At 44.2% G+C, this 17,701-nt stretch overlaps 1 protein-coding gene across 1 annotated transcript in view; it reads left to right on the top strand.

The window, feature by feature from the left end:
- Positions 1-17,701, top strand: part of LOC126335345 (neuroligin-2-like) — a 656,601-nt gene that overhangs the window by 48,455 nt on the left and 590,445 nt on the right. Inside the window, exon 2 of the mRNA XM_049998530.1 lies at positions 3,343-4,497. Within this exon, the coding sequence (XP_049854487.1) occupies positions 4,032-4,497 (466 nt within the window). The 5' untranslated portion in view covers positions 3,343-4,031. The remainder of the gene's footprint in view (positions 1-3,342; positions 4,498-17,701) is intronic.

Below are 17,701 nucleotides of genomic sequence, written 5' to 3'. Positions count from 1 at the left end.
AAGACGCGTTTCGAGGGGTTTACAACGTCCTCTTCAGGTGGAACAATGATAATATGTTGCGTAACAGGTAGTCGGCTGAAGCCAGTTGTTCGTTCTAGTTTCATTTTGTTGCGAAAACGTGTAATAGGCACTTGTTAGAGTAATATGACACTAAGATTATAAATTTTAAACAGTGATAGAGTTATTTACTATACGTTCCAGGGTACAGAATTCTGTAGTTCGTTTCAGTTTCACAGGGTTGTTCTTAATTTCGTCTAGTGCTTCTCTTGATGTTCTGGAAAACTAATGCAGATACACAACTATGAGATGTTTCATTATATTCACCAGATCCATAACAACAAATTAAATGGAACTCGTACTCTATTTGATCCACGAACACTTTTGTGATGGCTTCATATTAGCGAAGTCGCTAAATTTCATGATAAATCTGTTATTGGACGTTACTCCTATGTCTGTATGATTTTTTTCTTTACTTTTACTTGTAGAATAACATACTAAAATATCTGCGTATCTTAGTGAATCACCCTGTATAGCCTCAGTTCATTAGCAATCTATTTTTTCAAATAGTACCAAAGTATGGAAGGCATACAGTCCTCGTGCCTGTCTGCTTGTTGTTCTTGTTTATATTTCAGTTTATTCCTTTCTTAACTTTCTTAGATATTTTTAGCAGTGTATTCGCAGCTGGTATCTGTTTAATGATGTCGTTTTCATTATGGAACATTTCATTGCGTAATGGTATTTAGTGTGCTCTATACAACACAGATCTACGAGCTGTTAATTCCTGCGTGTGTGTGCAGCTGAGAAAAGCATCGATATCTACATCTGCAGGGGGTTTTCTTTTCTTTTTCTTTTTTTGTAAATGCTGAGCATGAGTTCACTGTTTTTATGATTATGGTGGTGTCCAAAACATGTGTTTTCTGAGTTTCTAATCCACAAGCGAAACTAATAATTTGTTCATGCTGCTGAAGAATAGATGCGGAGATAACATAACTAATGAGGAGGTATTGAACAGAATTGCGGAGAAGAGAATTTTGTGACACAACTTGACTAGAAGAAGGCATCGGTTGGTAGGACATATTCTCAGGCATCAAGGGACGCCAATTTAACATTAGAGGGCAGCGCGGAGGGTGAAAATCGTAGAGGGAGACCAAGAGATGAATACACTAAACAGATTCAGAAGGTTGTAGGTTGCAGTAGGTACTGGGAGATGAAGATGCTTGCACAGGATAGAGTAGGATAGAGAGCTGCTTCAAACCAGTCTAGATTAGATTAGATTAGATTAATACTTGTTCCATAGATCATGAATACGACACTTCGTAATGATGTGGAACGAGTCAGGTTAAAGAAAGATGTCTGTACATGATATTACTTTACACAAAATATTGCATGACACTAATGCTTAAGTTAATTTTTTTCCCTCCGTTAATTTATATCTAAAAATTCAGCCAATGTGTAGAAGGAGTTGTCATATAGAGGTTCTTTTAATTTATTTTTAAATGTTGGTTGACTATCTGTCAGGCTTTTGATGCTGTTCGGTAGGTGACCAAAGACTTTTGTGGCAAAAAAATTACCCCCTTCTGTGCCAAAGTCAGATTTAGCCCTGCATAGTGAAGATCATCCTTTCTCCTGGTGTTATAGCTGTGCACACTGCTATTACTCTTGAACTGGGCTGGATTATTAACAACAAATTTCATAAGTGAATATATATACTGTGAGGTTACTGTGAGGATCCCTAGATCCTTAAATAGATGTCTGCAGGAAGACTGTGCGTGGACTCCAGCAATTATTCTGATTACACGTTTTTGAGCAATGAATACTTTTCTACTCAACGATGTATTACCCCAGAATATGATACCATACGACAGCAGTGAATGAAAGTAGGCATAGGTAGCTAATTTACTGAGATTCTTATCCCTAAAATTTGCAATCACCCTAATAGCATACGTAGCCGAACTCAGACGTTTCAGCAGACCATCAATGTGTTGCTTCCAGTTTAACCTCTCCTCAATGGACACACCTAAAAATTTTGAAAATTCTACCTTAGCTACAGACTTCTGTTCAAAGTCTATATTTATTACTGGAGTTGTACCATTTACTGTACGGAACTGTATATACTGTGTTTTATCAAAATTTAAAGAGAGTCCGTTTGCTGAGAACCACTTAATAATTTTGTGAAAAACATCATTTACAATTACATCACTTAGTTCTTGGTTTTTGGATGTTATTTCTATACTTGTATCATCAGCAAAAAGAACTAACTTTGCATCTTCATCAATATGGAATGCTAAGTCATTAATGTATATCAAGAACAGTAAAGGACCTAAGACCAAACCCTGTGGGACTCCGTACTTGATAGCCCCCCAGTTTGAGGAATCAGCTGTTGTATTAACAGTCTCTGGACTGAAGACAACAACAACCACAACAACTCTCTTTGTTTTCCCCTTCTGAAATTAGTGATGCTTCTTCACGTCACCCGCACCGACATATAGGTCTCGAGAACGGCCACAAAACTTTTCATTGAAATATTTTTCCTTACAGTGTCTTTTTGTCACTTGGTGCTGTGTGATTGTGTGTGGTACTTGTGAAAAACCACATGCTTCCGAATATTATGCACTATGTTTCTTGGCTCGTATATGGTTGAGTGTCTTAACCGAATCATTTATTCAGAAGAAATTTAGATTATAGACTCACAGTCGTATTAATCACTATATAGTTTGAACTAGGTACCCAACAGGTCATTTCCTCCAACTGGACATGTCGCAGAGTACCGCCAGATGAACTGTTCGGACGAAATTACCTGTATCTTAGGGAAACAAGCAGGAGTGAACGGCGTCGCTGACCCAGAGGAACGTGTGCTACATTTATTGTTGTTGTTGTAGTTCTTGGTTCCTTAAGCCGAATTAAAGAGGGCTCCATCGCTATTGAATGAGCGTGAAGTTGTGTACCTCCAGTGAACAAGTGTCACGAATGGAAGCAGTGCTGAGCCTTTCCAGTGTCATACCCTTAGAAAGAACTTGTCTTCAGACATCTGAACGTGGTTTACTAATTATGATCTCTTGCAATGTGGGAAACTTCGCCGGCCGGTGTGGCCGAGCGGTTCTAGGCACTTCAGTCTGGATTCGCGGGACCGCTCCGGTCGCAGGTTCGAATCCTGCCTCGGGCATGGATGTGTGTGATGTCCGTAGGTTAGTTAGGTTTAATTAGTTCTAAGTTCTAGGACTAATGACTGCAGATGTCAAGACCCATAGTGCGCAGAGCCATTTGAACCATTTTTTGCGAAACTTCATTTTAATACCTTGTATATAGGCCACTTAACAGATAATAAATTATTTGTCTTTGCAGGTGCCTTCCGTCTTGGCTGCTGACAGCAAGTCACTCCCGTAGAGACGTCGGCGCCTTGAGGGACCTTTTGACACGTCTTCTAACAGCTGCTTGTGTTATCACCGTGGTGTTTTACTAAGTGCCTTAACCGACTCTGGGCGGTCAACTTGGTCAGCAGTGTGTCCAACTCGAAAGCACGAGTGTGACGAATAACCAGTTACGAATTTGTTTTACTGAACACACGACGTAGGTCGATCGACTATTTTAGATATCAGCTAGTATTCTCTGCATTTGAATTTGTAAAGCAGTATTTTTACGTTGTGCTCATTGTTTACGCGTCGGATCTAGTGCATTTCTGCGGCGTTCGCTTTAGTTTTTGTCGGTATTGTAACTTTTGGTCAGGTTGAAGCGGAAAAGACAGCTTTCTAGTTTCACTCCGCGGATTTATAGGGGAATTGTTGGTCTGGGTGTGAGTGTGAGGATAACGCTTGCCTTTCAGGCATAACGTTTCGCGGTTGTCGGAGTCAGATGTTTGTATGAAGCAGTAGCAAAATAGTGCTAGTCCGAAGATAGCTTTGACCGTCAGTATTGAGGAAATTTGTGCCGATTCTGGATACAGGTGGCGAAGGTGGTTCCTTTGGAATGCAGGGAAGAGTGCCGGAGCAGCCTGGTGAGTGAGTGCGCGTGACAGAGTATTGCTGCCGAGTAGCATGAGGTCCAGAGTGTGCGGCGCCTTGCTGGCGCTGCTGATAATGACAGCGACGGTCCCGGGGCCAGGAGTAGGCTCGTGGACGCGCGACAGGTACCGGGGTGGTGGTGGAGGCGGCGGCGGCGGCGCCCAGACGATGGTGACTCGCGAGGTGCGGATCAAGCAGGGCTGGCTGCAGGGCCTGGTGATGGAGCTGCAGAGCCCCAACCTCGGCCCCGTGGACGCCTTCCTGGGCGTGCCGTACGCGCTGGCGCCCGTCGGCTCCAAGCGCTTCGTGCCGCCGTCGGCGCCGCCGCCGTGGGAGGGCCTGCGCGAGGCGTTCAGCTACGCGCCCGTCTGCCCGCAGCGGCCACCCAATATGCAGGACGTCAGCGACGAGCGCTACAACTACCTCAAGCGCCTCCTGCCGTACCTCTCCAACACCAGCGAGGACTGCCTCTACCTCAACATCTACGTCCCGCAGCAAGGTAGGCACGCGCTTTCGCACCACCCTCGGCCGAGCACTTAAGTATGAATTGCAGAGTAACCATGTAGATGAAGGTGTATATGAACTCCTTAACTGTTCATACGTGTGGGAAATACAGTAATCTCCCGACCCATTGTAAATGCGTGTTGATCCATCTTCGGAATGCAGTGCAAAAGCGATTGAGCGTGACATGGGCTCGACAAGTCCTTTGTTTCCAATGGTACGTTGCAATAGATGTCTACGCACAGGACACCTAAATTGGTAAACTAAAAAATAGTGGCTTTATGAGCACAGTGCCAGTGTCTAGTATTGCCCCAGGCAAGTTTATTAGGTTTCAGTTCAGGCGAATTTGAGTTCAGTTTGATGCTCCTCGTACCATCGTAGCATCAAACTGGCCTTGTGACACTGTCAGTTATCCTGGTGGTAGGTGCAGAGATGACATTAAGGCAGAGCAATCCGCAACAAGTGTACGCTAATTGTTTTGAAGCTGATTAACCTTTGCAGCAGAATGGAGACAAGAGTCAGTGTTAGATATAATAAATGTCCCATTTATTGCCTCCTTTGTATGAACACTCTCCTGTCCAAATTAACACTTTAAACTCGTGGTGTGCTAGGGGCATAGTTGTACTCTGTCGCATGAAGGTAGAGCACAAAGCTTCTAAATATCTATCCAGCTGGTGACTTCTGCAGATGTCCCTGCCCCGGCCAGAGTGGCCGACCGGCTCTAGGCGCTACAGTCAAGAACCGCGCGACCGCTACGGTCGCAGATTCGAATCCTGCCTCGGGCATGGACATGTGTGATGTCGTTAGGTTAGTTAGGTTTAAGTAGTTCTAAGTTCTAGGGGACTGATGACCTCAGAAGTGAAGTCACATAGTGCTCATACCCATTTGAGACATTTTGAGATGTCCCTGCACAGAATCAGTACGTAGGTGCTGGCCGTTGTGGCCGAGCGGTTCTAGGAGCTTCAGTGTGGAACCGCGTGACCGCTACGGTCGCAGGTCGAATCCTGCCTCAGGGATGCATGTGTGTGATGTCCATAGATTAGTTAGGTTTAAGTAGTTCTAATGGCTCTGAGCACTATGGTACTTAACATCTGAGGTCATGAGTCCCCTAGAACTTAGAACTACTTAAACCTAACTAACATAAGGACATCACACATATCTATGCCCGAGGCGGGATTCGAACCTCCGACCGTAGCGGTCGCGCGGTACCAGACTGAAGTGCCCAGAACCGCTCGGCCACACCGGCCGGTTAAGTAGTTCTAAGGTCTAGGTGACTGATGAACTCAGGTGTTAAGTCCCATAGTGCTCAGAGCCATTTGAGCCAATTTTTGAGTACGTAGGTAGCGATGTTTGGTACTCTTCACGTGAGGTTGTAAGATGCGAAATAAAGTTAAAATAAGAAAATTCCTGGCACATTAAAACTGTGTGCCCGACCGAGACTCCAACACGGGACCTTTGCTTTTCGCGTGCAAGTGCTCTACCATCTGAGCTACCGAATCACGACTCACGCCCGGTACTCACAGCTTTACTTCTGCCAGTATCCGTCTCCTACCTTCCAAACTTTACAGAAGCTCTCATGCGAACCTTTCTTTCAGGAGTGCTAGTTCTGCAAGGTTCGCAGGAGAGCTTCTGTAAAGTTCGGAAGGTAGGAGACGGATACTGGCAGAAGTAAAACTGTGAGTACCGGGCGTGAGTCGTGCTTCGGTTGCTCATATGGTTCGTTTAGTCTAAACTCTCGCCGGAACGGTAGCTAAGCGTGTTCGGTCAGAGGGTTAGCAGCCCTCTGTAATAAAAAAAACTGAGCTAATCGATCAACAACGAACTTAAACGGATGTCTTACGACGTCCGCCCCGAGAAGGTGCAACGAACAAACCTAAACAAAATGAGAAAGGCAAAGGTCCCGAGTTCGAGTCTCGGTCGGGCCCACAGTTTTAATCTTCCAGGAAGTTTCATATCAGCGCACACTCCGCTGCAGAGTGAAAATCTCATTCTGGAAAATTAAAATAGTGAGGCCAGTGACGTTTTAACGGATACGATATTGTATTATGAGAGGACAATGCACTGCGGCGACAGCAGCCGTTATGAAATACTTCAGATGAATTCGCAGTTGCAAATAATGACTACCATCAGCTGTACATTTGAATGACGACGGTGAAAATTTTTGAACGACCGCGACTTGAACGCGGATTTCCTACTTATGGCAAACGGTCGCCTTACCATTTTCTTATCTCATTTTGTTCGCTTTTGTTCGTTGGATCCGCTCAAGGAAAAGCAAAGTTCGTTGTTGATCGATTAACTCAGTTTTTATTATTATTATTATTATTAAAGAGGGCAGCTAATCCTCTGACCGAACACGCTGAGCTACCGTGTCGTCGTCCATTTGGCTATCCGTGCACCACGAACATCCATATGTCGTCAACCATGCGCCCACGATCTGTACTCGTACATCCATTTTGTGTATTCCCGTACGTTTGCAATATCGTATTTATCTGCCGATACCGGTGATGCTACTTTCAAGTACAAAGTCTAATCTGTACGGGAATACACATAATGGATGTGCGATTCGTAGACGAATGGTTGACGGCATATGGAAGTGCGGCACAGATTTTCATTGTCGTCATTCCATTCTACAGCTGATGGTAGACATTATTCACAACTGTGAATTCATCTAATGTTCTTTAACAAATAAGTCACGTAACAAATAAAGGCGCAAATTTCCAACAATCTCTGTTGATCCATCATGGACAGGGGACATCAGTTGGTCAAGTAATTGTCAATATCAATGAAATTTGCCATTGCCGTGTAAGTGAGATTTTATTTTATTTTATTTTGACTACCAGTTTCACCATTTTACGATGCCACCTTCATGCCGCATATTCATCTCTCAAAATAAACTATATTGTCATAAAGTGCCATATAGTCCTGATTGTCGTGAATTCAAACCGTTTCAGAAGTCTCTCATTCGAATGTTTCTTCGAAAAAAGCACTTGCGAAACGGTTTGAATTCAAGACATTCATGATATGGTACTTTTTGACAATATAGATTATTTTGAGAGATCCATATGCGACCTGAAGTGGAACGGCGAAACTTATGGTCAAAATAAAATAAAATAACATCTCAGATACACGGCAATGGTGAATTTCACTGATATTGCCAAAAACTACTAACAAAGTGTGTAATGAATATTCTACTATTGTGTCACACGATGCAGTTTAAGTCAATGACTATAAGATTGTACTCCGAAATGCTTGCAGTGAATCTCATAACACAATAATCCGCCTATTTACAAGTCGCAATACATTATTTACACAGTCGGCACGCAGCTAGGATGTTAAATATGTTGCCTCGCCTCTGCCGAATCGTGCGGCCACTCTCATCAACAGCACTCACTTGACCCATCCAGAACTCGACTGCAGTAGTCAGTCTGAAACACTTCTCTCTGTTGGTACTGTTGGCCCGCCGAAGGAGCACGAAGGTCTTCGTCTCTATTAATCAACAATAGAGTCACCAAATACGATAAGTAAGAAAGGAAATCTGAATACTTTATATGATATCTTGCTGTGGGGGATCGCTTCTATAACTGGCAACCAAATATTAATTAGTTGTCTTCAAGAAATATTATTAAACGAATATATGTCTGCACCTCACTCCACGTCTTACATCATAATTCAGATGATATTTGCTTAACACTTTTGTTTTGACCACAGTTTATAGTGAATTTGCTATAATTCACTCTTTACAACGTTATTAGATACTCCGGAGAGCGCTAAGATGTAACGAAGTCAATGAAAACTGTGGTCAACACAAAAGTCTTATTATAGTGCAACTAAATGACCGCGACATATCATAAATCATTTACGCACGGTTATTTAGTGTCAGACATGTAAGAGATACAAGCATGTAGAGATACAGCTGTAATACTGACGTAGGCCTACTTCAAAGTGGTCATAGTCCATATTATTACTCTGTATTTTCGATGGAATCTCCGTGGTATAATTGACCCACCAGATTCGCCGAGAGACCTAATGCGCTGCTTCCTGGACTCAAGTGGGCGCGCTGGCCCCGAATCGAGTCGACCCGGCAGATTAACGACGAGGCCCGCTGTGCTGGCAAGCCTGGATGTGTTTTTAGGCGGTTTTCCACATCCCACTAGGTGAATACTGGTCCCCCAGTCCAGTGTCCGTTACACGATTCGCAGACATCTGAAACACATTTGCACTATTTCATGAATTACACTGGACGCAGACAGCTTGGGTACACTAATTCTGTTCGGGGGGAGAGGGGGGATGGGGTGGTGGCAGGAAGAGCACCCAGCCACCTCTTAAACTTAACCAGGCCAACTCCGTACGTACCCCTGCCGAATTGCGCACGATGCGGGACAAAAGCAGTAAAAAAAGCAAAAGCAATTCTCCGTGGTATATTATTACCCACACAAATCTGTATTTCAGGACCAACCTTTCTGCCGAAAGTCGGCATATCTGGCTGCTACTACGAGCCTGAAACAAGAAACGTCTGTATGGATCCGTATCGATAATAACTATTGCAGTCGTAACTAACAACGTCGTTGGGTCAACATTGGACTCAAATGGGTCGTCTGCTGCAGAACCCTACGCTCAACAAAATGCACCGAACGGTGTGTCCCCAAACACCTGTTCCTCAACAAGCATTGTACTCCGCGAGTTCTACCGCAGATCGCCACCTATCCCACTTTACGGAGAAATCATGTCTCTGACTTCCCCATTTTATGATGAGGTGCGGATGTTCTACGTCTTATCACATACTCGTGCTTCCACTGTACTACATCCACTTTTCGTAGATCCTCAGGACAACAGAACGCAAAGTGCCAACCAGATTTGCTGTTTCCTAGATGCTTGTCCCTCGCCGCCGGACCCTAGCAGTCACTCCATTCCAGACTTTCTACAATGAATTTTTACTCTGCAGTGGAGTTTCCACTGATTTGAAACTTCCTGGCAAATTAAAAATGTCAAAACATTATGACCACTGTCCATCGAAAAAGAGAACGCAACCTGCTGACTTTGCGGGCAACTAATGCTGTGAGAAATGTACTGTATATAAGTGTAACAGTGACGAATGGAGAATCATTCTACCGACGGTACTGCCACATCTGAGGAAATGCGCTGACATAAACAATGTTTACGAAGGGCTGATTGTAATATCACGGTGGTTGGGAAGGAGCATCTCGATGGCAGCTGATAGGCTTTCCGCGTGCCACTGTCCGGAGATCTATGGAAAATCTCATTTCATCCATTGTGGAAATAAGACTACGGCTGGTTAAACACTAAAAAATGATATTCACCAAACAACCGTGCAATTGAGAAGTTATTTTATTTCATTTTCGCTACCAGTTTCGGCATTTAATTACGCCACCTTTAACCACCATTTGCACCTCTCAAAGCAGTTGATATTGGCATACTAGCGCCGTATGTTTCTGGATGTCGTGAATTCTCAAGTGCTTCTTTCGGAGATTTTACTGCAACTCAAGTAAAGTCTTCGAAGGAAGTACTTCACGAAATCCAGAAGCATATGGCCCCAGTAAGCCAATATCGATTATTCATAATGAACTGCCGAAACTGGTAGCGAAAGTAAAGTAGTTTCATTGTTAAAAATATATGGAAAGTGGTCGACGGACTGTGAAACGTTGAGTAGGTGGCTAATATTAGGTGTTCACAAATCATCACAGAACTTCGATGTCGAAAGTTAGCCTGCTCAGTGCAGCAGGTTAGGGCGCAATCTGTGGCACGTCGTGCAACGATTGGGATTCGCGATATCTAGTTTTAAGGCGCTGTACGACAAGCTCGTAGATTCGAAAAAGCGTATGGGGCCTGAAGGTGGCAAAGTGAATTGCGTTCGACATAAAATAAAAGAAGCTGAAGTATACGGCTGTTGGTAAAGTTTATTGAATTGGAAGGTATGAACCACCTGGTGTCCTCTGGCCATAGTTGACCGACGGAGACTACATAGATTTATATCCATTGTACACTCCGACGGACTTGCACAATTCCAGCAGGACAATGGGACACTCCACACATCCAGAATAGCTACACAGTGGCTCCAGGAACATTCTTCGTAGTTTAAGAACTTCCGTTAGCCACCAAACTACCCAGACATGAACATTATTGAGCACATCTGGGATGCCTTGCAACGTGATATTCTGAAGAGATGTCTAGCTCCTCGTACTCTTACGGATTTATGGACAGTCCTGTAGGATTCATTGTGTCCATTCCCTCCAGCACTACTTCAGACATTAGTCGAGGTTTGCCACGTCGTGTTGGGGCACTTCTGCGTGCTCGCTGGAGCCCTACTCGGTATTAGGCAGGTTTTTCAGTTTCTTTGACTCTTTAGTGCAGAAACCTAATGGAAATGGCACCTTTTGCGTCAAACACCATTTATAGGCGAATGCTCTGAATAGCGTAACCTTCGTCTGATTTCGGACCTACGCGTAGAATTCCTTTGTAAAATGTTTTGGAAAAAGCTTCGTTATCCTTCAAATTCCATTTCTGTTAGATTAGCTGGGTCTGTTGCGTGAGACGGCGAACGCTGCGCCAGTTTTTTTAGTTTTTTTGACGCGTAAGTAGCGACGTACTCTTAGTAATATCTGAACAGAAGAAAGAGCTTTAGCTGTTGGTAGGTAACCAGAGCTTAACAACACACACACTGCCCTTTGGTATAGGGATACAGTCGACCAGCTGTAATTTTGTAACGACGTGATTCAAAGGGTCATTAATCTGCATGTCGTAAATTCGAAGCCCCGGAACTCCGCTGGTGTACGATGCTACGTTTACACGAAACTTCTCCCATTCCAGTCATGTAAAAATAGGCACTGAGGACCTGATGAAGCACTCTGTTGAAGATAACACTAAAGTTTCATAATTCCATATTCTAATAATTGTGACGGTTTTGCAATATTACTGATGGTATTTCTAATTATGTACTGAATAATAGTTCATTCAACAGCTCTGTTAGAAAAAAAGTCAACACCATCCATCCGAGGTAAATTTTCAGGCACAAATGCAACATCGTACGTCGGCAGTGTACTTTATTCAAGTTATATCTTCCAGCGTGCTCTATCAAGTTAGATACGTAAGGGGTACAGTGCGATGTTCAGAGTATTTCGTATCTTCATTTTAGATGCAGATGAAAGTGATTTCCACCGGATGGCGTTTCCGTACGTGGAATTTATTGGTGCACACAAGTAAAGAGGATCTCCTGACAAGACAAAGTAATGAGTCAAACAGCGTGAAGGGTGCATTACAAGAAACGGTTGACCGTTTTTCGGGAAACCTCTAGGGTCGTATTCGCTTTATGGACCCACATAAGACCTCCTTTATTGTCCTCGGGAAACACAGTCGGTGGCATGGGTGTCATCTTTTTGCATGAGCACTTTATGTGTATATACCAGTGTTTCTAGCTATACACTGCACTTACGCAAAGGATGATGCGAAATTTAAAGCTTTCCTTGAGCAAAGATTATTCAATCGAATTTCGGTCAAACAATCGAATGTCTGGTGGCACCAGGTTACACACATCCGGCAGTTCGACCGCAATTTCACGGAACAATATGGGTGATGTTCGTGACGATGTGATACGGCTGTACGTAACTGCTTCTGTTACTCTCGAATCCATGCCAGAAAGATAGTAAGTTAATAAGAATTTAGTTCCTGAGTCAGACGACAAGCGCAAAGAGTGCACCGCCGAGGCAAGTATACAATCAGCAGCGGTAAACGTGGAGCCTCCAGCATGGCGTTAATTCCCGCATGACTGGAACATAACCGAGAGGGAGTTGCTGATCTTTAGTGAGTTCCGACCAACACCGGGGAAATCGAGAGGTCTGAGCGGTTCCTCTCGACCAGTTCTGTATACAGGCTATCCCAGAAGTGTTCCGACAAACTTAGAGTGTTTGTAGACGGTGTCTTGATGAACATATCATGGACAGGAATCCGTATTCGGAAACGGCATCCATTGACACTACATAGCGTCCAAGTCACGGAAGCTAGTGCCTGCTGCCCCTTCGGCATCAAACGTGAATTTGCACGCTGACGGAAGTCTCGCTATGTTGTTTATTACTTAGTAATCACGGCTGATTAACACGATCGTCAGTAGAGAAGATTAAGTTCGCTACTGCGTAGAGGGGCCTTGCCTCCGTTGAATGCGATGCTCTGTTTCCTTGGTGGATGTTGGTTTCTGACACGGCTTTCTATCTGAAGTTTATTTTTCTCCTGTATACCGAAGAACACAGGTGGTATTACAGTGTCCGATGAGAAAAATATTGGTAAATCGTGTCCGAAATGGTTATCCACCGAGGCAAGAAAACATCAAAATAATAGGAGACAAGGCGCTGTGGCGTTGTTGTTCTTTTTCTCAGCTGGAGATCGTGGCAATCCGTCACAGTCAGTTGCCAGACCTTCCGCCCACGGTCCTTCACGGAAAAGTGGCGTCTACCGCTCAAGGGGTAAGCACTGTCTCAAGATCCAGCACAAATAACTTCGACGCGCTGTGGCGTTATTGGACGAGGCTTCCGGGCACAGGTTTCTGTTCTCCACTTGTTCGTTTAGAAACCCTGTACATAAAACCCTCGAAGTATATCACGACAATTCTGGCACACCCTGAATAAGGCAGATATTGAAACCTCGTGCTTGATTCTGCCCATGTATGATTCTACCCACTCTCCTCCTATCTCAAGTTTCGTTCGCCGTCACTGACATCGCTGGGACCTGGATTCTGCCAACAGATTAATCTTCTTGCTTAGGAGTAGGTGCTGCCCCTAGGTCCTGCTCACCGCTGGTCACAGTATGCGGTTATGATAAGCATACTGTGCTCGTGCAATACACAGCGTGATTCCGTGATAATTCTTCAAATACTCAGGGGTGCTGGGAAAGGATAAATGTACTGATCTGAGATGACAGAGCCTAGTTCAGAAACAAGCGAGTCTAAATGTACACTACTGACCATTAAAATTGCTACACCAAGAAGGAATGCAGATGATAAATGGGTATTCATTGCACAAATATATTATACTACAACTGACATGTGGTTACATTTTCACGCAATTGGGTGCATAGATCCTGAGAAAACAGTACCCAGAACTACCACCACTGGCCGTAATAACGGAGATCCGGAGAATGTGCTGGCCAGGGCAGTAGTCGAACATTTTCTATATCCAGGACCTTCAACATGCGTTCGTGCATTAACCTCCTGAAATGTAGGGTTTCGCAGGGATCGAATGGAGGGTAGAGCTACGAGTCGTTAAACATCTGAAATCTAACGTCCAATGTTCAAAGTGCCGTCAATGCGAACAAGAGGTGACCGAGACGTATAACCTATGGCACCCCATACCGTCACGCCGGGTGATACGCCAGATTGGCGATGAAGAATACACGCTTTGAATGTGCGTTCACCGCGATGTCGCCATACACGGATGCGACCATCATGAGGCTGTAAACAGAACCTGAATTCATGTGAAAAAATTATGTTTTGCCATTCGGGCACCCAGGTTCGTCGTTGAGTACACCATCGCAGGTGATCCTGTCTGTGATATAGCGTCAAGGGTAACCGCAGCCATGCAGATGAAAGTCCATGCTGCTGCAAACGTCCTCCGAACAGTTGGTGCAGATGGTTGATGTCTTGCAAACGTCCCCATCTGTTGACTCAGGGATCGAGACGTGGCTGCACGATCCGTTATAGCCATGCGGATAAGATGCCTGTCATCTCGACTGCTAGTGATACGAGGCTGTTGGGATCCAGCACGTCGTTCCATATTACCCTCCTCGTCCTACCGATTCCATATTCTGCTAACAGTCATTGGATCTCGACCAACGCGAGCAACAATGTCACAATACGATAAAGCGGAAACGTGATAGTACGCATTTCTCCTCCTTACACGAGAGTGTATGAGAAATGGGTTGGAAACTTTCCTCATGTCAGCACTTTGTAGGTGTCGCCACCGGCGACAACCTTCTGTGGATGCTCATTTGCATATCACAGCATCTTCTTCCTGTTGGTTAAATTTCGCGTCTGTAGCACTTCATCTTCGTGGTGTAGCAGTTTTAATGGTCAGTAGTGCATCAGCGAAAATCTACTCAAACTCCGCCTTAGCCTCCGGCAGCGCTCAATCCAGGGGCACCAACTTCCGAGTCCTGATCATGACGTACAGAATTTCCCACTGAATACTCCCCAATTTCTCTGCTGATGGACAAGTACCGGCGCACGAAACTTTATGTCAGTGACACCGAAAATCCTAAGTCTACGGTACATTAATAATGATTTTTATTTACCTGCAGAAGTTCCACAAGCTGCTGCTTCTACAACGGTTGTTCGAAATGGGGTCCACAGTATTACTGCAGGCACTGCATCGACGTACAAAGTTCTGTCATACCCGTTCTAATATCACAGGTGTTCGAATAATGTCGCAGGCAGGGAGAATTTTTGCCAAGAGACCCTCCTCGATAGGCGTCTGCTACACAAAACTTTGCATGTGGCTCCACAAGAGAAAATCAATTTTGATGAGAGCAGGTACGTGCCGGCCACGAAACAAGACTTCCTCTGCCTATCCACTTTTCAGGAAATGGCGGATCCATGTGTTCACGAACTCTCAGTCCAAACTGTGTTGGGGTTCCGTCATGTTGGAATGGCACCCGATTATAACAAGTGGGATATATTCCATGAGTCTGGGTATGGGTCTCTGATTAAAAAAAAATAAAAAAGTAAAAAAAAAAAACAGTACAGGTACAAGTTGTCATAAGCATCAGAAAGATTCTCGCAAATAACTTTCGAGGCGTTGATTTCAGGCCTGGAGTACCGTACATCAGATTGATAGATCTACGCTGCTTGATAATCCTTGAAAGACTGTAAAGTCGTCATGGAATCATCCTGTATATATGCTGGAATAGAATAGTTAGCATTGTTTGGAAGTTTGTAATAATGTTACAAGTAACACTTAAGCTATTACTGTCTCTATTAAGGAGAGTATGTATCCGTGAATCGCATATTCAATCAGTAATTCGATGATAGTTTTCATACAATACTGGCAGCTATTCATATATTAATGGAAATCGTCGAAATGGACAACACGGGGAATATCCAAGTATGTGCCACCCATGTATATTGTAAGAGCACTTATCCATTGCGACGTGCCTTATTAAAATCTTTTGCATTTCTTCTGCGTTGCGAGCTGCGAAAAAGCATCTTATTATTCTTCAATGTCACAAGACAAAAATTCGTTGATTATGCATCTTAGAATACACCCTTCAGCCATCACCTAGAATCAAAATGTGCTATTAATATATGAGAAAATTTCTTCGGTCAACAATTATTTGCGTCAGTTGCTGACACCAGGTGCCTGCAGGTGATAAAAGACGTTAGCCTAATACAATCCCTCTTCATTCTCTTCGGCTGAGTAGTCCACATGTATGACAGTTAGTGTGGAGTTTCTGGGCTCCATTCTCCGAACTGCTGACTGTTTTAGATTGTTGGTGGGGGCAGTCACCATGAATGACTGCAAGTGTGGAGTTTATGGGTTCAATCCTCCGAACTGCTGACCTATAGCTTGTTGGCAGGATAGAAACGGCGTGAACTTCGCCAATGCTGTGAAGAAATTTAACTGAAAGTGGCGAGTCCAGGTTCTAGAAAGCAGAGAACGGCTGCGAGATCTGCAACCTAACCTCATACCTGGCCCCACCGCATCCAGGTGAAGCACTACGGTAGGTGATGAGACATCATCCGTTCGTCACCGTATGAATCTCTGGGCCAGATCACCGCTCACAGCAGGACCTGCAGCAAAATTCATTCTCATAACGTGAAAATAGACAGTGAAAGCAGAGTACTCGTTGATATAAACAGTTAGCCACTTTTACCGCTGAACAGCTGATCACACATATGGTGTGACTTGGCAGATGAAGCAGTATTCCAAAGCCACACGACATCGAACTGAAAGAAACATCTCCGCCAAAGTAAATACACTTAGGAAAAGCGTTCGACAGTGCTACTTTGCGCCAGGGTTATACATTTTTAGGGAAATAGTTATAAACTAAGAGAAGAATGGTTAATTTAAAATATGCACGAGTACCAAGAAGACTCAATTAAAACTGAAACTGAAGGCCTAGAGAGAAGAGATTATAAGGGGGAGTAAAACAGGGACTTATCCAGTAATCAAAGAAGTAATGAGTTGGGATTAAAATTCAGAATGAAACGATGCTAGTAATAAGATTCGCTGATGCCATCGCTACATTCGGTGAACCTGAGGATGAATTACAGAACACATCGCATGGCCACAGTATAAGGATTAATACACTGAAAAGACAAATAAAATGGTACACTTACCTAATATCGTGTAGCCCCCTCCCCCACCAGCGCGAGGAAGTGGTGCAACAAGACGTGTCACCGACTCCACGAATGTCCGAAGTAGTCCTGGTGGGAACTGACACAATGGATCCTACAGGATTTTCCATAAATGCGTAAAAATACATGGAGGTGGAGTTCACTTCCGAATAGCACGTTGCAAGGCATCCCAGATATGCTCAATAATGTCAATGTCATGGGAGTTTGGGGGCTGGCGGAAGTGTTTAAAGTCAGAATAGTGTTCCTGGTGCCACTGTGTAGCTATTCTGGACGGGTGGGATGTTGCATTGTCCTGCTGGAATTGCCAAAGTTCTTCGGAATGCACAATGGACATGAAGGGATGCAGGTGATCAGACAGTATGCTTACGTATGTGTCAGCTGCCAGAGTCGTATCTAGACGTATTAGTTGTCTAATATCACTCCAGCTGCCCACGCCCCACACCGTTACAGAGCCTCCATCAGCTGGAACAGTCCCGTGCTGACATGCAGGGTCATGGATTCATGAGATTGTCTTCATGCCCGTACACGTCCATCTGCTCTATACTATTTGAAACGCGAGTCCTCCGACCAGGAAGCATGTTTACAGTCGTCAACAGTCCACTGTCGATGTTGACGGGTCCAGGGAAGGCGTAAAACTTAGTGTCGTGCAGTCATCTAGGGTATATGATTGGACCTTCAGCTCCGGAAGCCCATATCGATGTTTCGTTGAATCGTTCGCACGTTAACAGTTACTGATTGTCCAACATTGAAGTATCCAGCAATTTGCGAAAGGATTCTGTTTCTGTCACGTTGAATGATCATCTTCAGTCGTAGTTGGTGCCGTTCTTGCACAATCTTTTTTCTTTTT

Source organism: Schistocerca gregaria, chromosome 2, assembly GCF_023897955.1.
Source record: "Schistocerca gregaria isolate iqSchGreg1 chromosome 2, iqSchGreg1.2, whole genome shotgun sequence".
NCBI classification, from domain to species: domain Eukaryota; kingdom Metazoa; phylum Arthropoda; class Insecta; order Orthoptera; family Acrididae; genus Schistocerca; species Schistocerca gregaria.
This window is presented reverse-complemented; position numbering and strand designations above follow the sequence as displayed.